General features: G+C 35.0%; 1 protein-coding gene across 1 annotated transcript; it reads left to right on the top strand.

Annotated features, from left to right (window-relative positions):
- On the top strand, positions 1-26,935 carry LOC111050124 (transcription factor SOX-21-like). The gene is made up of 3 exons (XM_039425447.1): positions 1-293; positions 22,680-23,141; positions 25,371-26,935. Exons 1-3 carry the CDS (start codon positions 58-60, stop codon positions 25,390-25,392), a joined length of 720 nt encoding a protein of 239 aa, XP_039281381.1. The 5' UTR covers positions 1-57; the 3' UTR covers positions 25,393-26,935.
- The last annotated feature ends 702 nt before the right edge of the window (positions 26,936-27,637 follow it).

Below are 27,637 nucleotides of genomic sequence, written 5' to 3'. Positions count from 1 at the left end.
ATCAAGCGGCGACGATCATCAGTCCTGCGATCTTCAGTGCTCATTCGAGGCGCGACTATGAACGTTGGCGGCAAGGCGACTGCGGCCGCCGCGACGCTCATGCACCACCAGGACGCGCACATCAAGCGGCCGATGAACGCGTTCATGGTGTGGTCGCGCGGCCAGCGCCGCAAGATGGCTCAGGAGAATCCCAAAATGCACAACTCGGAAATTTCGAAGCGACTGGGTGCCGAGTGGAAGCTGCTCACCGAAATGGAGAAGAGGCCTTTCATCGACGAAGCCAAGCGACTGAGGTACGGGCATTTATGTTTGTGCATACATAAAATTAGATTTTTCTCCATTTTAAACTCAAAAAAATAATTTCGATTTTCATAAGAATAAATACAGTTCTAACAAAATAATTAATTATCGACTAAAATATTGAAAAAACTTAAACAAGAAAAGGTATTGGCTAGAGATACGCAACTGAATATAAAATCCCTCTTACTTTACGTTATCACGAACTAGCTATGATCTGCTACATAATAAACTGTTTTTAAGATATATCTGATATCATGATAAATTTTCTACTCCAACATTTAAAATCTGAAACTAATAAATTAACTGAGGACAGAAATCGCGTCGGTTGCAATATCCTTAGTAGAGGTCGATAACTATAAGTTTCTCAAACTGATGAAGAGTTTCCGTTGAACCATTCTCCAGTTTCTTTGTGCCAGATCAAGGGCCTGGTAAAATAATAATCCATATTGTTCTACCACAGAAAAGAATATTCAATTCTATTTTGCAGCTCCTTTTCTTACTACCAATCTTGAGCTTCAGTAATGTTCGATCACATCATACATGAGTATGCAATCTTGATTGGCTCTCTTGTTCTAGCATGTCCTTGAGGAATGAAATGCTTTTATGAACTTTAAATCAATTTTCTCATTAGTGTAACTGAATATTAGTAGTAGGAAAACGAGCTGCATGAAGGATTACCTGATAAGACCAGCTAATTTTTCTATGTAATTTTAGAAAATTTGTCATGAGAATGACAAATGAATGTGAAGACCAGGAGATTTGTTATCACATAGGTAACCAGTATATTACTGGAATCAGATCACTTAATAAATCACTTATTATCAGATAATAATATTCCATGAACACGACTCCATTCTATTTGTTTCCAACCAAAGTTTTCTAGCTTTGACCTTATTTGCATGACTCTTGTAATGGGGTAATTATTATTGGTGATTGGGGTTATATTAGGTATGGTATTGAGCTGGTAATTTAGGGTTGTAGGAATGATCCACTGATTCTTTGTTGACTTAATAAAATTAGCTAGACATTATGGTAATGAGCTGGTATTATAGTAACAATTTATAATGAGGGAATCTATACTATATCGTTACTACATAAGTCTCATTTGCATTGTAAATAAAAATAAATAAAAAATCGCTTGGCTTGCGAGAGGTTAAAATTGATCTAACTCTATAACTCATGAGTGAAGGAACTATAATTTAAAAGAATAAACAAAACAGATAATATATTGGAGAACTAATCGAACGAATAATCGATTTAATTTAATTGAGAAGTCAAAGTTAAAGTGGAAACTAAAATAAAATATTGAGAAAACCTCTTGAATAAACAATAGAATAATAATTACAGGATTTGCCTTCAATAAAAAAATCTATGTATAATATATATCAAAAAATTGATAATATAAGTAACTTACTGAACCAGGAAAATGGTGTCTCGGAACAGAGGGGTAGAGCCGGGCCCGATTATCTACTGTAGATAGTTCCAGGTCCCGTCCTCGTAACCGACTGCCAAGAGGCATAAATTTTTCAGTTCAATTTTACTTGTCATGAATTTTCACCGTGGTCGACACTTTTAATTTTTAAACAATGGATGCTCTCGGATTATGAAAATTCATGTCAAATAATCGACTACATTAAACTCTGATCACCGATTTATTTGTTCTCACATTTACTTGCCTAGAATAAAGAAGACAATTTTTGCTTTATTGTAAACCATACACTTAGCCCCGCACACAAACATTGATTTTTGTTCGTACGGTATTTTGCCGTCCTTATGAATTTTATCAGATTAAACGGAACTTGACAAACATCATCTGTTTGAAATACTCTGTTTAATCTAATAGAATTTATAAGGACGGAAAAATACCGTACGAACAAAAATCGATTTGTGTGTGTGGGGCTTTTGGCTAGCTACACACACATCGATTTTTGTTCGTACTGTATTTTTCCGTCCTTTTCAATTCTATCAGATAAACAGATAATTTTAAACAGATCATGTTTGTCAAGTTCTGTTTAATCTGATAGAATTACTCAACAATATCGTTCAAAAGCAATACAACTGATTGATCCTAGTGTAGAAATACAAAGAAAATCTCATGAATTTATTCACAACATGAATCAATTGAACACTTTAAACTGTATAAATTGTAATTATTATAGAAAGTTGCCAAAACTTTCTCAAAAGTATATTATTTCATATACTTGACGGCCCTACTTGTATTGATAAGTTTAGTACTTTTTCCATGGTTCAAAAATTAATTCCAAAATCTCAATGGTCATGAGTCTCATACCAAGGAATATGTTATGATATACCATATACCTTTATATGCTATTTTGTGAACTCTCACATGATCTATCTGGAGGAGCATCATGGCATTTTTGATGAGGTCCTTCATCATGTATTCTAATAAGGGAGTGTTGTGACTTGTGATATGAAACTCCAACATATAGTGAACGTGTTTTTCTCCAAAGCTACATTTCAGGTTGGAGAATCAGGCTTCTCAAAAAAGGTTTGATCATCTAGTCGATCATCGATTGATCGAGCATCGTTTTTCAAGCTTATGAATAGGTTTCATAATATTATCTTGTAAGCATTAATAATTATATTAAATTATTTGATGAGTTGCTCCCAGTATTCAGAACCGTCTCCAATCATACCGTTTAGATAAGATAGGCTACATTGGTTGGAAGGATTACTGCTTTAGGCTACCCAAATTCAAGGTAGATATCTATTTATAAACCTTGTGATCTTTATAGTTATAAGCTTTAAAACTTCTTCCTGATGTTTTGGAACACACATAGAAAGTGTGATTAATTCATATCTCTTGATTTATCATATCCCTCTCGAAACAATCTACGTTATTTCCAGCACCAAAACTCTTTGGATGATTGAAAGTAGATTATTACAAAAGAAATAACACCATTTCTATTGAAAATTCTTGTATGAGCTGTGAATTCAAACGTGATATTGTATTATTCAATTCTTGTTTACTTGTGATCTGAAAGAGCTTGATATCGTGACAAGGCATTTGATGAGGTCATCAAGCATGTACCAATACCATGATTGTTTATGCATGTTATTAGTGAGATGATGAATAGTGTATTCATGCAATTTCTATTCATGCAATTTAGCCACTTGATGGCTAAATTCATGATGTGAAAGAGTACCTATTGTTTGAATTATTCACACTTGTCACTACTCTAATTGATAGACTTTTATACATTTTTGAAACATCACATTCCTTAAATGCTCCAATATCTAAATGTATGATGATGGATTGAATTCTTTTCAAATATCATAATATGTATTCATGTGAGAAAAGTACCTGATATAATTTCTTCTCATCAATTTTCTAACTAGTCTATGTGATTCAACAGAGAGACCCACTCAGTGTGGAGATTTCTGGCTGAGGCTCAGTGAAGCGACAAAGAGCTTCAGCTGATGCAAAGAGTCGAATTGAAAGTTAAACGGATGTTAATGCTCTCCATTGGGCAGGTAATCAGGTCTACGAAGGAGACACAATGCGCGCTGATTGATAGCGATTTTTGCTGCCGGGTCGCGCTGTGTTTAACGCCTCACAATGGAGGCACAATGAATTCTTTCGGTGCATGTGGGCCAGCCTTTCACAATATTATTAAATGACCTTTTGTCACGGCTATTGTCAAAGTCAACATTGATTGCTCCATGTTAGTATTCACGGCTCAATGGTAGGCAATTCTCCCTTATTTTCTTCAGTCTTGCAGAGCCCTTTCGTTACACTACTCACTCCCCTCTGCTTGAACCCTTCCTTCCTCCCACCCATATTTATCGGCTTCGCATCATCTCCGATGTTAACACCACTCATCACATCTCGACGAGAGGGGAACAACGATAAGTGAACCCAATCCCTTCTATTTTCCCATCATAACTTTTCGAGTGCCTTCAAAGATGACTCACATACAAGTGAGCGAATTATGAGCTGAGTAACTACTCGTTTATAACTCGCACAATATGAATAATATTATTCAGTTATTATGTTCTTCATGATATAATATTTAAATTTGTATATAAATATTTTATTAAATATATTCAAGTGTCCCCACACAGGGTAGCCTATAGGGAACACATATTATAAATTAGGAAACAATATTGTATTTGCTTTTTGGAATGCATTTGATTGTTTAATTTTTTTTTTTTAATAAAAAAAAGAAAAAAAAAGAAAGAATATTTCATGTTACGGCTTGATAATAATTAGGATTTTCCCTTGATATTAATTATTGATAATAATTGTTTGTTTTGCTGAGAGTCCTACCAGAGACAAGAATAATATAGTTATACTACTTATCCTTACTTATCCTTCATCTATGGTCCTACTCACTCGAGAATAAAAAAAATAAAAAAAAGAAAGAATATTTCATGTTACGGCTTGATAATAATTAGGATTTTCCCTTGATATTAATCGTTGATAATAATTGTTTGTTTTGCTGAGAGTCCTACTCACTTGAGTGATGATTCCTGTGCTTGTGCACAGATGATAGATAGGTCGATGGTAAGAGATTAGTGGAATGACGGTTTTAGACGGGTTCTGAGCCATTGGAAAAAGATTTTCTGCTCACAACTGTCTGAGATTCTTTTGGAAAAATTGGTCTCAAGGAGACACCATTCCATCGGCAGATCTGATATCACGGCACTTATCTCAAATCCTGAGCAAATACCGAATTTACTGCAAGAGCAACCACTGACTATCACTTTATTATTTCTCTTTTTGAGATAAACATGGATTTTGAGATAAACATGATAAACATCTTAAATGTGGTTGAGGTCTGCTATCTGATATTTTTACAATAATCGATGAATTGTCAACAAATTATGGAACCACTATACATTTCTAACAGACTTCATTGCTGTGTATTTATATTACTTTTTTCTGTTTGGTTGATCGATGTCAGAGTAAAGGATGGATTCAGCTTCATCCTCCTGAAGATACTCAAAATATTATTAGATTCAGATTTGTTGAATATCTTGACACCGTCCAAATAGCCTACATGAGAAATTTTCTCTGCAAATCAATAGCCCACATGGAAATAGAATTCAAGACACAAATACGAAGCATAATGTTTTGGGGAAAACCCTTGCGCTTTCTAGAATATGAGAATTCAAGGAATTATTTACTGCTAAGAGAGGAGACTCTTACGAGTACCCTAGACTTGTGCATGAGTAATGGGTAACATGGTAATGATAAACAGAGATGTCTAAAGCTTATTAGGGGCTCCAACCACTAAGAAGGCATTTTTAAGCTTTTTATTCAACAAAAATGTTATCTCTATATTATATTTTTCTCAAATTTCCTACCAGCTTGAGTTCCCTAGCAACTAAGATTCAACTAGATATTTTGCTAACGTTGAAAACATAGTTTTTTCCAAGTCGTTTATACAAGAATGTGGACTCGATTAGAAAATTAAATCTGTATCATTTGGTGATTTATTTATTGGTCGTGGTTAGAAAGAGAATCAAGAGCTTCCTGGGAGCGTCACCTCAATAATACCCATAACGAAGGAATACTGATTATCACATTTCTTCAGTGAATATCTGACACATTCACATGTTGAAGGATTTCCACTCTGAAATCTTTTTAACTTAGATAACCTATTTTACTGCCTTACACCTATTTATTTTTTTTCATATGAAATATTCATGTAATTTCGAATAATTTGTTGAAATTAAGAAAATTAGAATTAATAATTAATTACAATGATTAAGTGGCTCTTGCTTTTCTTTTTGTTAGTTTTAGGTATTTTTCATAAAAAGTAGGCCGAATTCATATAATTTCTAATAATTTTGTTAGAATTAAGAATATATAAATTAGAATCAGAATTAAAATCATAAATTGAAAATAGAAATGATAATTACTCAGAATGATCAAGTAGTTCTTGCTTTTGTATTTGTTAAGTTGGAATCTTTCTACTTCCTCTCTGATGTGTGAGCACACACGAAAGCATGCTCCTGTAAAATATTAATTTTCAATTTTTATTTAATTAAAATGGATTTTTGACAACTTTTTAAGTCTATTCAATTGTTGAAGAATGCTCCACCACATTACCTGCTGATACTGATTGGAGCGGCGAACTCAAAGGATAAGGACTAGGAATAGGAAAAGATAGAGAAACTGCTTTGCTCAAATAATACTGATTTTGACTTTCGTCATATGCTGAAAAATGATGTACTTGCTATCACTGAATTCCCATACCTTCTTTGCCTTTTTTGTTTTCACACGAGTCAACAATTCATCCCAATTTTTCCCTGATTTCCTCTGTCATCATACAACTGATGTATACACGCATCTCATAGATAGCGAGTCGCTTCTTGGCAAGTGACATTATTTGATGCTCGCATGAAAATGCGAAGTCTGATTCCATGTACAAGACATAGGTGGGGTGATGTTTGGCAAGCAGCTGCCTCTCTGGGGAAATCTGCGTGATATTCAGAGTAGAATATGGAATTGTGTGAACGACTTCTTCGAATATTGACAGAACTGTGTCCGACTGTCAGGCTGGCTGGATGTGCTTGATAAAAAACTGTAGCTGCAGAGCCACAGAATAACTTTAACTCTCTTGTGCACGCTATTTTATACAATATCAGCCTTCATTTTTCCCTTATCATTTTTATTACACTCTGCGATCAATGTGATATTCTTCGAAAATTCTCATCCCTTCTCAATATAATAGAATGAATCAATTTCCTTGAAAAAAACATCTGAAGTAGCTAACATAATTTATAAAATATCAACTACAAAACTAAGAAAACTATGAACAATAACTGATAACTCCAAGAGTGAAAAGTAGATGGCAATTGCTGACCTATTCGACTCTATTTGTATTATCCCATGTACTTGAGAGGATGTTGATTTCAAGGCTTGTTATATTTAAATATATTCCAGTTACCTTGCATAAATGGAGTCACATTTTCTAGAATAATGTTCTTCACGTGATGTTTTCCTATGTTGAAAGTAATCATTTTTGAACAAGGGATCTCATTTCTTCTAATATTCATCCAATGACGCAAATACTATTATATTAAGCGAGCAATTTCTGTATTAATATATCTGGTTATTTTTATATCTGGCTATTTTTATATCTGGTTATTTTTATATCTGGCTATTTTCATATCTGGTTATTTATGTTAATAATAATAGTTCACTACTGTATAGTATAATTTCTGTTTGAAATTTGCACCCAAAAAACGTTCATATTAATTAATAATATATGAATAAATGCAATATCTCAGCAATTTCCATTCATAGTAATTCATGTCAAAAAGGGACCTGCTTCTTTTGAAGTCTTAACAGAATTTCGATTGATAATCCTATTATATTAAGTGAGCAATTACTGTATTGTTATATGTGGTCATTTATATTTTATATCTGGTTATTTATGCTCAACGGATCTCGAAAACGGCTCTAACGATTTTCACAAAATTTGGAACATCGTAGGTTTATGATATAAAGATTCGATTGCTCTAGGTCTCATCCTTGGGAAAACTCGCTGAACGACATTAAAAGGATAATTCATCCTTGGCTGAAACAGCTGTCGATAGTAAAAAGTGAGTATGTGAAAAATCAAAACATCGCATCCCCGAAATTCATAAGATGACGTATAGCCAGCTGTGAAATATAAGCACGATCATTTTAGAGAATTGTGTTCTGTTTATCAATAGATAAAAATAACGAGCGAAGCTCGGTGCCCCGATATTATTTATGATTCAAAAATCCTAAAGTGTTCTTAGTTCTACTTGAGCAGTTGACAACTAATTGGTTATAGAGATCATGAGAATATGAAACCTCATAGAAATCTCAAAGTTTCTTAAATACATCATACAACTTATTCAGCAAAACATCAATACAACATCATAACATTCATCTACATGGAGTATTTTTTCAATAAGCAAGATTGATTGAAGAATTTTTGAAATGGGCTATGATTTCTCCACAAGTTATGAGAATGTTTGGTTATTGAGAATGAGGGTGGTTCGGGACTCCCCTAAAGCTGTAGGTCCACTCATCTTTCATCATCCGTATCTTCACCCAAGCTCACGCAGACGTCTACAGCTCATGTGTGCATCACCCTCTACCAAAAAAATTTAATCCGAGAAAAGGTTGTCATAATATTTTACAGAAATAATTTATTATTAGGAAAGGAGAGGAATTGAGTAGTTTCAGAGCTTGAAAATTCATTACCAGACAGTTTTCACCTCCTCCAAAATCAATGCTGTGACTAGTTCTCTGGAAGATATTCAGTATCTACTTTTTCATTGAAATGATTCTCTCATGGAAACCGATAGATTTGATATACCATGAGAAGAGTACAATGTAGACGTGCTTTTCACGGAATAAATTCGGGCATTTGATAAATGGAATTCATTCCAGCAAGCTGTATTGAGCAAAGTCAATTTCCTTTGATGCGAGATCGAGTGCCTTCGTTTTATTATTCAACACTCGAGATTCCCTACTTGCGCTATTGATATTTTTATTGAAAGTGTTTCTGCTGATGTGAGAAGAGGGATAACAGTGAATGCTGGAAGAGAATGGGGGATCGTAAAGAATATATTGAAGGTTTGCGCTGAAAGAAAGGGATGGCAGAAGAAGAGACCGACTATTGGTGGGTTGGAGAGAAAACGAAGATTGGAACAAGAGAATCGTAAAGTTACTATTTGAAGGGATGCAATTTGCCGTTGCCACCCTCCCACCATCCAACAAATCCCACCCTCTGCGCGATAAACAAAAAAATCAATTCTGATTAAACGTAATGCGAGGGGTGCGCACATTGTGTGTACAAGCCACGTTTATAGTCCATAATATCTTCATTTAATCCTGAATAACCACTTCTAACCCCTCCACGGCTGTCCCTTGTTGAAAAGAAAATAGGGTCTGATTGCACACAACCTCCGTACATTCAATTACCATTCAGCGTTTAAAACCTGCGCCGCTGCGACTAATCCTCTTCCAGCATCGCAATAATTCTCGCAGCTTTGTTATCTGCGGGCCACGGCTCCCGAATTAGGCTGTGATTTGCAACAGGCTCCTTGCTTCTTGCCTCTCACTCCCTCACTCTCCTCTGCCCAACTTCTCTTTAGCCAAAAATTATCGACTCTCACACTGGACTAGACATCTAATCCCGGCACCTGCACAAAGTAAGTGTCTTTCATCCACCAACTGCTAGCAAACTCCTAAATTCTAACCTCTTTGGTTATTTGCACTCCCAGGTAATCGCAAGTTATCAGAATCCCTTCAATCCGCCAAATACCAATTCTCTAATGCTCTAATCGTTCTCCATCGACAATATGGATTCCGATTGGAGCGAACCGTATTTTTCACCTAGAATTGATCCCTCCAATCACATACTGCTAGTATTGTCACATATATGAACAGTAGACCTCACGCAGTTTTCTCATCTACAAGTAACTGTAGAATTATCAATCAATTTGTAGGAGTAATGAGTATCAATATCTACAGTATCTCATACACGGCTTCTCCAGACATCTGTGTAATGTATGCAATGTATAATCCACTTGTAAGCCAATTGATTATGAATTTTTGTATAGTTGAACGATCAAAGTTAGGTCCAAGATTCAAGTCGACGGTTTTGCATTTCTCTTTATGTTCATTTTTTTATGTTTATATTTATGTTCATATTTTTCGCATTTACAGCGAAACGCTGTTTTATGATAGATTTTCATGAAATTTGACAGGTATGCTCCTTTTTGAATTTCGCGTCGACGTATATATAAGAATTTTTTTGAAATTTTGCATTCCAAAGATAATACAAAAGGAGGAGTCTCCTTCGAATGCCAATATGACCGTAAAAATCAGACTATATAATTATTCATTATAAATTTGCTGTCGAGTGGATTAATTGCGTCTTGGACGCATGCAATTAATATATCAATGCAATTTGCTATAAAATAAGCTGTCGTGTGGAATATTAATTGCATGCGTCATTGCAATGGCTAATGGCTGTTGGGGTTGGTGTATCAAAAATGCTAACATCAAAAGCTAATCTCTTTCAAGACATACAACAGGTCAGCCCGACTTGAAAGCAGAGAAAGGTCGAGAGAAAATACTAGTTATTAATTGCATGCGTCATTGCCAAATACTATTATCTTAATTGCAATGACGCATGCAATTAATAACTAGATAGTATTTTCTCTCGACCTTTCTCTGCTTTCAAGTCGGGCTGACCTATTTCCAGTATGTCTTGAAAGAGATTAGCTTTTGATGTTAGCATTTTTGATACACCAACCACAACAGCCATTAGCCATTTTCATACCGACATTTTGCCGACTCGACATACAGACAGGATTTACTCTGATGGACAGAATAAGACGAGGTTGTGGTTTATAACTGCGCGAGGTCTACTGTTCACAGAACTACTAGATGATTAAACCCATCTTCAAAGTAGATGATATATATAGTGATATCGGAGTATGGTGGAAATTCCTTTTCCTTTCATATCACCCTTGAAATTTGCGAAATTTCCAAAAAAACCTTGTGTATTCATCGACGCGCAGTTAAAAAAGGAATATTCCTGCCAAATCTCATAGAATTCTATCAAGGCGTTTGCCCGTAAATGCGTTACATACATTTATATACAAACGAAAGAAAATCCGAGTTGAAACATAGACCTCACTACGTTCGGTCAATTAAAATACCAATACGTTTCACATAGCCTACAAGTATTTTAAACAACTCATTCCATTAATAATATTCATATAATTATAAAAAAACGTTATAATCCGGTTGCTAAATAAGATGCTGTGACTGTTGGATTGCCTTCATAACTGGTGAGTTTCTTGAATGATATTCCGTACATCAAATGAAATTATATAGTGATTTGATAGCGTGTGGATAATAATTGATAGAGAGTTATGTGCTAATCAGTTCTTTACTTACTTTCTTAATTACTTACTTACTTACTCCCTGGTGCTACAGCCCATTCAGGGCCTTGGCCCTCTCTAGAATACCTCTCCACACTCCTCTCTGTCGGCAGCCTCACGACTCCATCCCCCAACACCTATTCTCCAAAGATCATCTTCCACATCCTCCAGTCAGCGCTTCCAGTCTGTCCACGACCTTCCAGTCTCCCCAGCACAGCTGTATTCCATGCCCTATATAAACTTCTCACATTCCAGGTGGCAAGAAATCTCTGTCTTTTTTTGGGGTTGTTCATCTTTCCGTTTGAAAAGCAGCAGGGTTCAGCACACTGGTGAAAGATTATTTGAAGTTGACAATTTCCTTTTTGAAAAATTGAGCAATTTCAAATATCTTGGTTCTGTCATAACAGACGACAATAATGTTGAGAATGGCATAAAAGCAAAACTAGCTGCCGCAAATAGATGCTATTATGCTCTGACACAATATTTGAGATCCAAAACCCTGTCCAGGAAAGTAAAAATACAAATATATTAACAGTCATAAAGCCAATCGTGTTGTATGGAGCAGAGACATGGGTTTTTGACAAAGAAGGATGAAGATCTAATAAATATTTGGAAGCGAAAGGTTCTGAGAAAGATATTTGGTACTGTATATTATGTTAATGGTGAATACGATCGAATCAAGCTCAGCTGCGTTAAGAATCAAGCTGTACTAGAATAATGTCAAATTGTTGACGAAATAAAACTGAGGCGTTTGAGTTCGCTGGGCCACGTTGAGAGGATGTGTGACTCAAGAGTTGTAAAAAAGGTCTTCAGAAACAACCCAGGAGGGAGATGGCTGAGAGGGCGTCCGAGAAAGCGTTGGCTGGAGGATGTGGAGGACGACATTAGGAAGCTGAGTGTCAGGGGATGGAGACGTAAGACTGCCGATAGAGAGGAATGGAGAGGCTTTTTGAAGGAGGTCAAGTCTCTGAATGAGTTGTAGCGCCAAGGAGTAGTAATCAATTCTTTAAATGTCTTAATTAGTTCAAAGAAAATTATCAAGTTTGGATAATGAATGCACGGACAATAATTCAACCTTATATCAATCTTAAGACTCATCACGAGCATCGGGAAAAGATAAATAAAACGTCATTCAGCTCTGAAGCACTTATCACTTTGGAGAAATTTTATAAAGCATTCCTCCGAAGGAACAAGGTACAAAGGACAGACACACTTTTATCTCTACATGAGGAAACATCAGGAGTTTGATGCCTGATATCAACATTCATTCCAGTCTTTATCGTTATGGAGAAAATAGAAATATGGCTGCATGAAAAGTGTAACAAAGAATATTGCTGCATAACTTGTGTATCGATAAGAGCGTGCATAGATGAGATACGTCCGGAAATTGCCAACGCTATTTGTAACACAGTCAATGAGCACACAGCCTACCATCGATAACGTGTTCGCTTTTCCGAGCTCATTCACAAAAGAATTTTCCGTTTGCTTCCCAACAAAGATATCTTGTTCTCAATGGAGAGACTATAGTAGAGTTGGAATGTTCAATTTCTATAAAATAATGTATGGATGGGACGTTTAAATATAAGAATGTATGTTATAATATGAAGGTGTTTCTGAACAATCATTAGCTATGTTTAGGTAATTCAATTAAGTAACACTGATATTGGATAATTTCGTCTCCAATAATATTATTATTTTTCCATAAAGAATTTCCTTTACCCTCCATTCAACTAATACAATAAAAATTATCATAACTGTCAATCAATAATTCTTGAAACTGAGAAAAATCAAGAAAATTGGATTGCTATGTCCAAGAAAATCAAATACTTCCCAATTATCATAAAATTACTAGATTTATCATGAAACTACTAACAGTTTCCAGTAGAAGATGAATTAGGAAAGCATAGACTAATTTGCAGTGTTCTAAAAAATCTATGAATATCTATAAGTATTTCTTCTAATAAAATTTCATTGTAAAATTAGTTTTGTTGAATGATCATATACGCGACCCAGCGTTTTCCATTTTTTACTTTGTTAATAAAATATTTGGTTTATTTGAATTTAACATACGAACAACATTTTAATTGACTAAATAATATAATTGCAATTTGGAAAACAATTCATGATTATCAATTTCACTCCATAAATGTATCATTCATTTTATTTTATTTAATGTTCTTTATTTTTATTTTTCATCATGTAACGGTGCCATACAACCGTGCATTGAACTGATGTTGACTGACGTGACCTGAAAGTCTAAAATATCTCATTTGAGAAACTCTCTCTCTGAGTTTCTGAGATTATAGTTTTTGATTCAAAAGTGATCTCTATTTATTTTGTGTTATTACTACATTCACAGAACTTGCTCTACATTTTACGATTTCTTAAAGTTTTAATTGACAACGCCTGATAAGACCAAAATTCGTTTCGCTTTATCAAAAATATGAAGACAGAAAAAACTCCTCTATTCAGAGACGGGTCAAAACTGATTTCCTCTCAAAAGCTATTCATTTTTCCGATAAAAAATATTGTTTGAAAAGTCTCAACTCTGACAAATTATCAGACTCTGATTACTTATTCCAATAGCTCCACCCTTTTTTCTTATCCATCATTCCTTCATCTTCAGATACTACTTGTACATCAGATGATTAGCGGAAACGATAAGGTATAATAATTATGCATTTGGTATTATACATACATTCATGAAATGCATACATCAAATGCTCAATGCTCAATACTCAATACCAACATATGAGCTTCACACATAGAACAAAAATATCAGGGACCGAGATTCGCTCTGGAGTACATAAGCATAAAAAAATTATTACGAGAAAAATCTATTTAAAGAAAAATTATAATAACATTCATAGTTCATACAGAAATGTTCTATCTAATCACAGTAAATTGAGATTAATTCCCAGAGGAATGAAAAAATTTCCCTCACAAAGGCCCGGTTGCACAAAAGCCGGTTAAATTTTAATCCTGATTAATCTCACGTGAACGAAATCAGAGAAGACCATTTCAAAAAGATGGATCTACTGAAATTAATCAGGATTGAAAATAACCCGGCTTTTTTGCAACCGGCACTAAGTACATGATTGAATGATTACAAAAGTTAAAACAGCTGAGTCATAATTTTGACACAGTCCCACACACATGAACTCGCTCACTCACTTTCATCATCAACAGACGACGAAATAATTATTATCAGCTGTTTTTCCAAGGGTGAATAATAATTATCCTTTTAATGTCCTTCAGCGAGTTTTCCCAGGGATGAGACCTAGTGCAATCGAATTTTTATATTATAAACCTTCTATGTTCTGAATTTCGTGAGAATCGTTAGAGCCGTTTTCGAGATCCGGTGAAATACAAACATATAAACATCTAAACATATGAACAGAAATTGCTCGTTTAATAGTATAGGATAATTGGCCTATTCTGAATTTCATTTATTGCTCCCAGTACAAAGAGTGAATTAATTTATATTGGAACATCCAATCGTTGATTATATCATATATCATTTGGTATAATATTATACATGTGGTATATTATCATACATTCGTATCAAATGCTCAAAACTCAATACCAACAGATTAGCTTCACATATAGAGGGAACATTATGAGTTTTATTGATTGCTGCCAGATCAAAAATAAATCAATTAATATTGAAACAACGCCGATTTTTTAACGTTATAAGTAAGTTAAAAGTATTCATTACTTTTGCACAGGAGGGTGTTGCATGTTGAACTATAGCACTGAAGAGATCCGATTATAACAAGATTTAGTGGGCCAGTCAAGTTGTCCCATTCAACACTGCACAAACAGATTGACAACAACGCAATTAAATTAACCCCGACCAACTCTACACATTCAACTGATCGATTCACTCGATGAATCGTATTTTCAGTGCTGAAAGCAAATGACCCTCCCATCAGACACAGTAGGTCAAACAGCCATTGTAATGTCACAATACAATTGTTCAGTTAGCTGTATGATTGACAACTGGCTATTGTTCGATCAAATTGCTCGTGTGGATTTGCCTTTATTCTTCTGCCGTTTGCTCCACAATAATATCGATTATTTTCATTAGGACTTGGAAAAGGCTCTCGAATCAAAATGTTTCCAAAATGTCAATGGTGGATGTATGGCTTGTCGACTCGAATTGAGAGGAAATTAGTGTGATTGAAATAACGTGTTCACTTTGTCTTGGTTTGCAATTTTATTCAATTTACAGTGAAGACTTCCCGCTTTTTCAACAATATTTTTTTATTAATAACATGAATAGTATCGATCTTCAAGAGAAGTCATTCCTTCATGAATAATCATTTTCCTCCGGATAATCAATCCCATGATGAATCTACTCCTCTTGAAAAAGTAGAAGACAGTTTCTAAACAATCAGACACAGTATTCCAAAACTAGAAAATTATCAAGGGGGCAGACCGTGAACCCCTCATCATGAACGTTGTTCAATTGTGATTTATAAAGAATATTTGAGCAAATAGTAAGAAAATTGAATCAAATCTATCAGACTATAATTTTGAACTTCAGAAGAGACATCATGATAATCAACTTCAAGTGTTATATAATGGCATGTAATTCGATGTTAATACAAAAGAATAAACATTAACTAAACGTATACAATATGTTTTGATAGAAAGAGTTCATTGTATCTCCATCCAGAAAATATATTGTTAAATGATATTGAAATTGAAACAGAAAGTTAAATAATACAATAACAGTAAAAAGTAAGTTTGTATGGCGTTTGTTGGTGGTGGGATCCTTGCGGGAAGGTTTCACCTCGTCTGTATATATCATTTAAACCGTCAATAGGCATTAAGACTGTCAAACTTCAGCCAGGACCGACAGTTTAACACAGCTCATCAGATAACACGGGAGTGACCTGGACAAAAAGTTTTGGTCATAAGCGGGTTTAAACCCGGGATCTCGAGGCTGCTACGCAAGCACTCTATCCACATTAATACCTAGTCATTGGAAATAATAATTATAATAGAGCACATTCTCATGGAATGTATAATTGTGAAAACATGTATTTGAAGGATCGAAAATGAAGAATTGCAGCTATCTTAATTGACTATCCATTTCATTTCCAAACTTCTTCGAACATTTCCACTTATCTTCATACTCCAAGATTACCTAATCCTCTATTGATCAAAATATTCATGTAACCTGAATGTTTCTATTATATCTCTCTTCGAATAATAGTAAACTATTCTGAATAAATTTTGTGTTCCAATTTCCCCAGTTGTGAGAATATTGTCTGATTTGAATGCTACGAACAAAAGCCAGTTTATTTGAGTACTATATTATATTCATTCTCCACGATTACCTTATCCTCTAAAAATTCAATTGATCAAAATATGAATGTATCTTGAATGTTTCTATTACATCTCTCTTCGATTAATAGTAAACTATTCTGAATAAATTCTGTGTTCCAATTTTCCTAGTTGTGAGAATATTGTCTGATTTGAATGCTACGAACAAAAGCCAGTTTATTTGAGTACCGCCAGGTGGCCGAGATATGATTGTCTGGATTAGTGGGCTTTGGAATGGTTAGCAGGCAAAGGTATGCTGTAACTGTGGCTGGGCTATATACAGTACACAGCGATCCATTGACAAGAGACGAGCATTTAGTTGACAAAGAGCAGATATCAGGCAGGCTGTGACCCCCAATCAATAGAGCCATTCATGAAGCGCCCTTCCAACACAACACACTACAATCTATTTATCTATTCAAACACAACAGGCTCACACTTATAATACGGGCCTCAATATTTACAGCACACAGCTCGCCTCAGATAAGGAGAGCAAGAGTCTCTCCATCGGAAGTGGGAGTGCTCTATGCGTCTGCTCGGCTCCCCGTGATAACCGAACCGACCCCTGTGGTCGCACATGTGGGGGGGGGAGGTGCAGCGAAGGAAACACACAACAACTGCACGAAAGAAAAGGATAGAATTAAAAAATGAACACTCCGGAGATAGCCTTCTCCCGAATCGACCAGCGTCTTATCGCGTTCCTCTCTTTTGTGTACGTCGGCTTCTTTCATTTGTTGTTTATAGGTAACTTCCTCTTCCTTCCTCCAGGAAATTCAACCGCACTTCTATTGAAATACACTAGATATTCAGAAGGTGATAGGGAGACACCAAACCAGTAAAGAAGTCCCCGAAGTGAATAGTAGTACAATAGAATGAATGAAATAACGTCATTCAAGCGCTAGAAGAAAATGAAATGGACAAAATGTGAATGGAAAAATGGGAGAAAGTACTCTGCAATCTTCTTTTGATGCAATGAATTGATCTGTGTCTCCGAGTTCGGAATGATTGTGATTACGAGGAAAATTAATCTCTAAATTACTGTTTTTTCACGAATAATCGATGTTTTATACATCTTCAATCTTGTAAAAAAGTATATCAAAGCCAAATACACAACTTGGTTGCTGTTTGTTGCTTTTTGAATACTTACTTCCAGGCGCTACAGCCCGATGTGGCTTTGGCCACCTCCACAATGATCCTCCAATTATCGCTATCTTTCACCTTTCTCCACCAGCCCTTGACTTCCATCACTCTCAGGTCCTTCTCCACATCCTGCTTTCATTGTTTTGCTTTTCGAATACTTTGAGAAAAATTAAGAGCATCGGCTCAAATTATTGATTGATTATGCATTTCAATGTGTTTTACCAGTGATTACTTATCACCTATACAGGGTGATTCATAATTATAGTAAAATAATTCAATACGTGATAGTAGAGGTAAAAATAAGAAAAAAAGTTCCTATAAACATATATCCATAAACGCTCCATTAGCAAGCTATACAGAGTGAAAGATTTCGCCCGGAATTCAGTTTCTCTGGTGAAATACAACGATGCTGAATTGTTTGGGGACTAGTTTTTGAAAAACTCATGCTGGATTCATATGGAAAAATATCTGAAAAATTGAATAAAACTAGTCTGGAAGCTGCAGTGGGAGTAGTTTTTGAGAAAAAAGTTGAAATATGCAAAAAATCTAAATAGAAAAACACAGACTTCTACGTTTGATGCCCAATAACTTTCTTTAATGACCAGTAAACAAATATTTTTTTGCGATAACATTGTAGAGAATTCAATTCTGGAAAAAATGATGTAAGCTGTGTAAACTAAATTTAGATAAAATTTGGATAAAATGTATTCTTATGTAGTACATTACTCCACAAAATTTGCTGTTTTATGAGGAGAGAACTAATAACTCATAGGTTGTAGCTGATTGCAAATAAAACATTGATTTTAAGAACAGCTGTTCCAAAACAGCTGATTTATTTTGTTTTAAATAAAAAAATATTTAAAAGAAATTATCAGCTGAAAATTATTTTCAGAAATATTTAAGCTCACTGTTGAACAAAAAACAAACTGTAAGTTAGGCCTACTGTTGTAGCCGTGCTGTGTTTTTTGTTTAATCTATTAACCAGTTATTTGTAACCATTTCACTTTGCTTTCGTTTTGAGTGTTAACTTTTTAAAAAAATGGCAGGTAATTTTAGACATTATTCATTCTCCGAATTAGCTGACATGCATTTAATGTATGGAATGGGACACTACTTTAATAGTACTGAAGCAAGACGTTTGTATCAAGAGAACTTTCCTAATCGAGTATGTCCAAGTTCAAGGTTTTTTTGCCACTATTCATCAACGTCTGTCTGAAACAGATTCTTTGATATCCAAAGAGCACATTTATGCAGGCAGACCCCGATCTACTAAGACTGTTGAGTTAGAAGAACAAGTTCTTAATGAAATTTATGAACATCCCAAGAAGAACACGAGAGAATTGTCAGTGCAGTTTAATGTCAATCAATCTATTATTTGGAGGATACTAAAAGAGCAACAATTACATCCATACCACCTCCAGAAAGTTCATACTCTATCGCCACGAGACTGTATTCTCCGTGCTGGTATTTGCCGATGGTTTTTAGTAAAACTTGTTTACCCAAACTTTTTAACAACCGTTTCATTTACCGGCGAGGCACACTTTACAAGAACAGCTATCGTTAACGTCCACAACTAACATATTTGGGCAGCTGAGAATCCTCATGCCATCAATCCTAATCTTCCACAACATCAGTTTTCAGTAAACATTTGGGCAGGAATCATAGGAGATCATCTACTTCTGTTCAAGCTTCCTCCCAGGCTTAATGGCATAATATACTAGTCTTTTGGTATAAGTTCAATGTCATTTAGATATGCTACTTTCATATAAAAAAACTTTTCATAAAAAACCGAATATTTTATTTGCAATCAGCTACAACTTATGAGTTATTAGTTCTCTCCTCATAAAACAGCAAATTTTGTGGTGTAATGTACTACATAAGAATACATTTTATCCAACTTTTATTTAAATTTAGTTTGAACAGCTTACATTATTTTTTCAGAATGGAATTCTCTACAATTTTTATCGCAAAAAATTATTTGTTTACTGGTCATTAAAGAAAGTTATTGGGCATCAAACGTAGAAGTCTGTGTTTTTCTACTTAGATTTTTTGCATATTTCAACTTTTTTCTCAAAAACTATTCCCACTACAGCTTCCAGACTAGTTTTATTCAATTTTTCAGATATTTTTCCATATGAATCCAGCATAAGTTTTTCAAAAACTAGTCCCCAAACAATTCAGCATCGGTGTATTTCACCAGAGGAACTGAATTCCGGGCGAAATCTTTCAATAGCTCGCTAATGAAGCGTTTATGGATATATGTTTATAGGAACTTTTTTTCTTATTTTTACCACTACTATCACGTATTGAATTATTTTACCATAATTATGAATCACCCTGTATAATAAGAATATATGACATCACTACAAGAAGTAAAAATAAATGAGGCTGAGGGTAAAAATGAGGGGTATTAAATGAGGGTAAGGATCTACGAAAACGTAGCTACCGTACAGATAAAACGTATCAAGGAACTAAATCACTCTACTTCTGTTGTATTTTGATCATTCATCAGTACATTGAATCAATAATGGATTGAAATTAACCTTAACCTATTTCGGACTATGTGTAACCTTATCTAAATTTGGGAGAGAAATAGCACAAGGTTACCTTATATATTTTCTCTTCCTATCATTTTGATAATGTACTTATCGTATGAGCCAATAAATAAATAAGTCAAAGGTGCTGCTTGAAAACAGTTCCTCATTAAACGACACTTGATGCCGGTTGCACAAAAGCCGGTTTCACGAGAATCAATCAGAGAAGCCTTATTTTCAAAAAAGTCTTCTTTGATTGGTTCTCGTGAAATTAATCACGATTAAAATTTAACCGGCTTTTGTGACACCAGGTCTTAAAGCATCAAAATACAGGTTCATGGTTACCATACGTTAGAAGCATCAAATTACCACAAAGCTCCTGATACTTTGTACGCACGTCAAGTGGGAGGAAGCCTTCCTCCTCTGGAAGTTGCAATTCCAGGACAAACTATTCAGCTCCTGGAACAAACTAAAAGTTTTATAATATAAAGTGCCGGTTGAACAAAAGCCGGTTGAATTTTAACCGTGATTAACTATTCTACAGGAACCAATCAGAGAAGGCGTCTTATCAATAACGCCTTCTCTGATTGGTTCTCATGAAATGAATCATGGTTAAAATGTAAGCAGCTTTTGTGCAACCAGGCCAAAGTAACAGCCACCACACGTGACGACGTTAATATCATTGATTTATCTTCTTCTTTTTTTCTTATTCAAGGTTTCGGCTCTTGCTTGCTTCGACTCAAAACAGTATATATTATATTACATTATAGAGTAAAAATTACTAATTTTCTGAAATTAATAGGGATTTTTTTACAGTTACTACATATTTTATATTATTCTATTGCCATCTTTGCCGAAGTCTACCATCATCTCTTTTTCCTGTCGGGTGGTAGTTTAGAATTATTGATTTATTCCAACATCAATCACTCCAACAGAGAAAACATACGAGAATCAACTTTCGAGCAGGCTTTGTCCGTGGATTCCAATTGTTTATATGCAAAATGGTTTAATTGTTGAAGTTGAATGGACTGATATGTCTGGGGGGAGGGTGGTTAGACAGAGGCGCAATCCTCTTAGTGCCTCGCCGGACATGTGAGCGTTCTCTCATGGCGTCGGCGTCGGCCATTGTGTGCCAATTCGCCAGTCAATGCACAAGAGTTTCTGTTTCCTTATCGGATCTGGAACCATTCGTGTATCTCTTTTCATTTGTCTGAAACAATGCGACCAACGCTCTGAGACAAGAGCAAAAATCGGAGCTGGACGGCAAAGCGTCGCAACTCCTTGCTCTCGCCGACAATAATGCAATCAACACTGCCGACAATGTGCTCTAATCAGTTCCGCGAGCCGTTGTTCGATTCCCAGCACCCCCTCCCCAAAAACCTCTCAACCCACTTTGGTGTTCAGCTCAGACACCGACCATCAATCTTTTCTGCTTCACTCATCATTCGACAAACGCTGTCTTCTCATTCTTATTATTTTTAAATAACAATCTTTTCTCTTTCAACACTTATCGAGTAAGAATCTGGAATCGCAAATCAATAAAAATATAGAATGTTAATCACGTTCATTGAAAATAACTATTCCAATGTATAACTGTTTAATAACATAACTGTTTCAATAAGTGAATGATATGATCAAACAACCATACAAATTGGTGGGACTCGAACCCACTACCACGTGCAGAGAAAGCAGCGCAATGCCTCAGAGCACTCGGCTATGTCGAAGAGTTATCGAAGAGTATCGAATGACTTATCCACGCTATTGGTCGTCTAGTTGACTAATCCTGGTCCACGTCGGGTTGTAATAATGAATGGGAAGTATTTCTTGCAATTTAAAACTGTTTCAATAGAGTATCGAAATAACAAAACCCGTCGAAACGCATTCCTTGTTCAGAAGAATTAAGTTTGAATTACATAGATACTTTATAAAATAAAACTATAGTACCCTTTAAAATTTATAAAAGAATAAAACAAGAATACAAATTGTAACGTAACTAAATTATTATTTTATTAATTTTAAAGGGTACTAGAGTTTTATTTTATAAATACAAGAAAGTAGCCCTGAATTCATACATGAATTTTAAAAAGTACATAGATTTGTTCAACTTCAGTACACTAGTACATGGAACTGATGTTTAATGTGAACCTGGACTCTGTTGTAAAGAATACCTCGATACAACAATTACTTCCTACTCATGGTTTTTACTGCCAGTGGTCACAGATTTTTTTCTTTCCTGAGGATGAAGCCGACATGAGCAATTAGGCTGGTGAGTGGTTAATTAGACGGATGATGATGAGAGATGAGTGGACCTATAGCTCAAGGTGGGCTTCGAACCACCGGAAAGCGGTTTAAAGCTCATAACTGATATAATTTTAAAATATAGAAGGCACGAAATTGTTTAAGGCAGGTATTTTTAACCAATTTTACTAAGTTCTCTGGAATGATTATTGTTCACTTTTTCAGGGCGCTTCACATGAAAGAGCACCCAGACTACAAGTACAGGCCACGACGAAAGCCGAAGACACTCGTGCAGAGGAAAGAGCCCAAGTTCGGTGCCTTCTCAATGGACCCCTCCCAAATCCCGCGCTCTCTCCTGCCACCGCCTCCACCGCTGCTCCACGACGGTGACCTCAAATTCTCGAGAGCCCTCCTGCCTTCCCCCTTCTCCTACCCGCTCTACAAGCTGCAGACTGACGACGGCAAGATGGCGGCCGACTTGGCGCTGCAGGCCATCTACGGCAGCTCGCTCTATTCGGCACACGCAGCCGCTGCAGCTGCAGCCGCTTCCTGGCCAGCCGCCTCCAGTCTGCTACCTTGCAGCTGTGCCCCCGACCCGCCGCCTCCGCACCCGCCCCCGTCTGCTGCATCGCCCGAGCCCGTCAAGCGGCCCGTCACCTATCTGCTCGGAGTAAAACCTGAAGACAGGTGAGATTTGCTCCAAATGTATAAAATACGTCTCTGATGAAAATAGCTCGCTCTGTTCAATAAGAACGTTCTGTATATTAATGCTCTATAATAAATACCTATTTATAGGTACCATATTGGTACTCATAGAGGCTAAAAATGCTTACTGTTGTAAATCAGTACATTCTTGAATGTCTGGTTCGCATCAGAGACAGAGCTAGGAGTGCTGATACTCGTAGTGAGATAAATGGCTATGGAACCCGTCAGACTCACCTCATCAACATGCCAACATGCCGTTTGGCAAGGACTCAGAGGTGTTATCCTTTCATTGCCTTCAAGATGTTTAATAAGCTGCCAAAGTGGGTCAAGGATAGTGGAAGTGATGACAGTTCCGAGCAGTTTCGAAATCACTCTTGGTGGAGCAACCATTCTATAGCCTGAGTGAATTTCTTGATAGTGAGATGACATTTTGAAACTTTTTTTGTGACATGTTTTATAAACCCTGACACAGTCTATCCAGCAGCGCTGGTCAATCACTTAGAATAAAACTAAAACTAAAACTAAACTCTATAAAAGAATGTAATGTAGGCTAAATAGGTGACACTTGTTTAATAAAAAGGATCTGTATATTAACGCTCCGCTCTATAATACTGTATCAAATACTGTATTCAATGAAAATCCTAATTAAATGCTCTAAAAAATTAACAAATACAATTTCTAATTCATTTCTATCTGTAGACTGTATTTATTCTCTGGAAAAGAATAGATCATCGTCAACACAATTTTGAAACATCACACTACAAATTGATAATCATTCGAGTAATACGTGAAAGCATTCAGTCTTTTAATAATCGGCTCTGTTTAATAAGGCTCTTTGGAAATAATCATATAGAGCAAAACTAGAATGTACGTGTTTTTACTTGAAAGTATAAATTTGCATACATAATCAAATCCAATCCTCCATAAAAACTGTTCAGAAACAAAACTTGTAAAAAGTATGTTTTGAATTTAAAATAAAGTGTGTAATTTCTTCAAGCTTCAACAGAATGTGTAACAGGCACGATCAATGAGACATCGATGATATCTCATCGGTGGATTGGTATCGTCAACTGACATCGAATGATCGAATCATCGATTGACTGACATTTAATATCAGTGGTGTTCACTAAGACCATGAAAACAATGCCTCCCCTTCGAAGAAACTGAGACCTTTGATAAAATATTCAATTCCTAATAGAAGATTTGAATCATAAAGTACTAGTATTGTTTTTTGTCAATGTTACCTAATTGATGTTTGTATCAGAAAAATTCACCATTCGAATTCATACACATGTAGTAAACAATCACTTTTCTACTACACCCTATACTTAAAATGTTGAATTTGACATTCCTTTGAAAAATAAGAATTAAATTTTTCCTGTGAAATAATAAATTTTATTTAAATGAAGTGGATTTTTTGACATTTCAAGTTTCTTCAATCCAGGAAATTGATAAAGCGAATAACAATATTATAACCAAAAGATGAGTAGTGTGATACTTGATTATTGTAGCTCATATAATGCATCAGAGGAAACCATTCACTAACGGGATTAAATAACTTAATGTAAAAAATCCTTCCAAGAAAGGAGAAATGTTGAAATTTCCTTTTCAATATTTAAATTTAAAACTATTTTCCAACTTACTTCAATATAAAAAATACTCAAGATAAGATCCTAGAAACATTGTAGGTACTGTTCAATAGTATATCCTTGTTATCAAGGGCTTTTTCGCCTAGGTACTATAGTTTTAGTATCTAAGGAAAATTTCTTGTATCATTTCACTATCCGATTTTATGGAAGTCTAATACTCAAGACAACACAATAAGGATTAAAATCAATACATTTAACAGTGTATTAATATTTTCCATCCCACCACAGAAGGATTATAATAAAAATATCATTCATCGCATCAATTCGAAGCTTCAGAATTATAATAATGCAATCTTAGAATAATATAATATCTTGACAACATTGTAACTTGTCAACTAATGGTACATTTTACCATCAGGTTTAATCCTAGACTAAAGGTACCACAATAAAGGGGTAGTATTTTGAATAACTCATTATATAGAAGCACAGATACAAAAGACTGGTTGTCAGTGATGGACGTTGAAATTTGGGAAAGACTGATATATGAACTATGCTGTCCATGTTATTTTAATAATCAGTTATTCACACATAATATAAATATAAACAAGTTATAATTTTGCAGGTACTCCCAGCACGTTATTTGAAGACCGCTCCCGGTCCTCCCCGCCAGGGGGGGTCTGGGAGCAAGCCTCTGTCCGTGGTGGCCCAGTCTGACAGCCACCCCCACCCACGCACCGCCACACACCAGCCCATCCGCCGCCCCCGGAGGCAGCAGCTCACCACCGCCCAACCGACCTGCCTCCAACAGCAGTGGCCAAGGTCACGTCTCTGAATAATACCAACATTTTTGTAATAAACATGTTCGAAATTATTCGTTCTTTATTATTCATTACTTTTGGTTATTTCTGGACTTGTTAGGTACTTGTTTTCACCTATTATTTTGTTTAATTGATCATTATTATTATAATACACAAGTGATAGGGTCTCTTGGAGTCTTTGGGTAAGAAGAATTTATATTCAGGATAAATTTTCAATGATTGTTTTCATAGAATTCTGTAGGTTATGTTGTAGTTTTTTGAGAAATAAAATAGTAGGCTATCTGATCTCTAAAGGTTCGTACAGATATACACCGCGCGAACATGAGCAATTCACTTTTAATCAGCTGACTATATCTGTATTTCTACAGAAACGGTAAGATACAGATATAAAAAGCTTGGCATCAGCTGATTAAAAGTGAATTGCTCATGTTCACGGCGCGTAAATCTGTACGCACCTTTATACTTTCAAATACACCTAAAAAATACTTTTCTTTGAAGATTATTATCCATGCGACTGATTTTCTCTCCCTCCATCGTTTAGTTTTGACTGAATAAAATCATTATCGTCAGCCATCTGATAAAAAATACTGTGGAAATTTGATTATTTTTTTATTCTCAACTGTTACTACTAAACTGAAGTAGCCTATATTATTATTTTTTTGAAATGAAAGCGGATTACATAACTTTTCCCTATAAAACAGAGTGAACATTCTTCATCAGATGTTTAATGGGAAAAAATTGAGTACCTACCTACTTCCAAAATGTATATTTATGAAGGATAATTTTCAATATTGGGTGAATTTATTTCTATCAGATTCATCACAGATCCTATTACTGTTGTTTGCTGATATCTGTTGACTTGAGGGAAGAATAGTTATTATCCACAGTAGTCGAGGATTATCAATATATGAGATGATTTCCACCTAAAACACTGAATTAAACTTGGTTCTCAATAGATATGTTACTGTTACTGTCCTACATTTTCTCATAAATTTCCCTCCAATTATAATTTAAGGTGTGTAATGATATAAGTTGATTGAATCAAGTAAATTATTGCATTATTATCATTACTCAATCTTGTAAGTATATTATTTTGGTTACCTTGTAAAATATGTACAATATCTTGTAAATAAAATTATTAAATCAATATAATTATAATAATGATTAGAATTTAAGTAAAAATGTATTATTAATCTAGGTAATATATTGCACTGAATGTAAGTACCGTAGTTCAAATTGAATCAAAATATCAATTACAATAGAGGAAGTTTGTTTGATTATTATATTGTGATATAGATAAGAATGATTGTGAATGTCAGTTGAACAACATGGTTGATGAATAAAATGAATAAAAAATATGAGGAATGTATATATTGTTGCGTCTCATCCACTTAACCCCAAGCAAATTGATAATTCAATCGCAAGGAAGTATCAGAAAACCAAGACTATAAGGGCCGGTTTCCGAGCTCGGGATTTAGCTAAGTTCTAGACTATAAACAGCTGAAGTCAGAAAATTAGCTTTCCAAAACGGAAACATTTTTATAACAGGAATCGCAGTTTTTATCTTCTCATTTCTATCATTGGAAACGTTTTTCCTTGACGAAATTAAACATTTCTAGATAATTCAAAATAGCTGAAACTTTAAATTATTTTCTCTTTATTCTATTTTGTGTTTAATTTTCTAGTTTTTTGAAATTTAATTCAAACGTGACTGTGACAATGACTGCGACTACGACCCGTTTCGGGAAGCCAATTTTCTGACTCCAGCTGTTTAAAGTCTAGGACTTAGCCAAATCCCGAGCTCGGAAACTGGCCGTAAGATTAGTCTATACTGTTCACTATCCATCTTATTGTTACTAATTAATATAATTTGAAAGTTGAATATTTCTATGTGAAAAATAACCCACACCTTTTTAAAATAAAGTATTTGAGTTATGTTGGACATGAACATAATGGTAAGAATTGATATGTGCGATAGTGAAATGAATTAATATTCATTTTCGGCTGATAGACAAAAACATTTTTTTGTATTCTTATGTGAAACTCAAAAATTTACTGTCATTACAAATAA

Source organism: Nilaparvata lugens, chromosome 3 (assembly GCF_014356525.2).
Source record: "Nilaparvata lugens isolate BPH chromosome 3, ASM1435652v1, whole genome shotgun sequence".
NCBI lineage: Eukaryota > Metazoa > Arthropoda > Insecta > Hemiptera > Delphacidae > Nilaparvata > Nilaparvata lugens.
The sequence above is the reverse complement of the archived record's forward strand: the minus strand, read 5'-3'. Positions and strand labels throughout refer to the sequence as shown.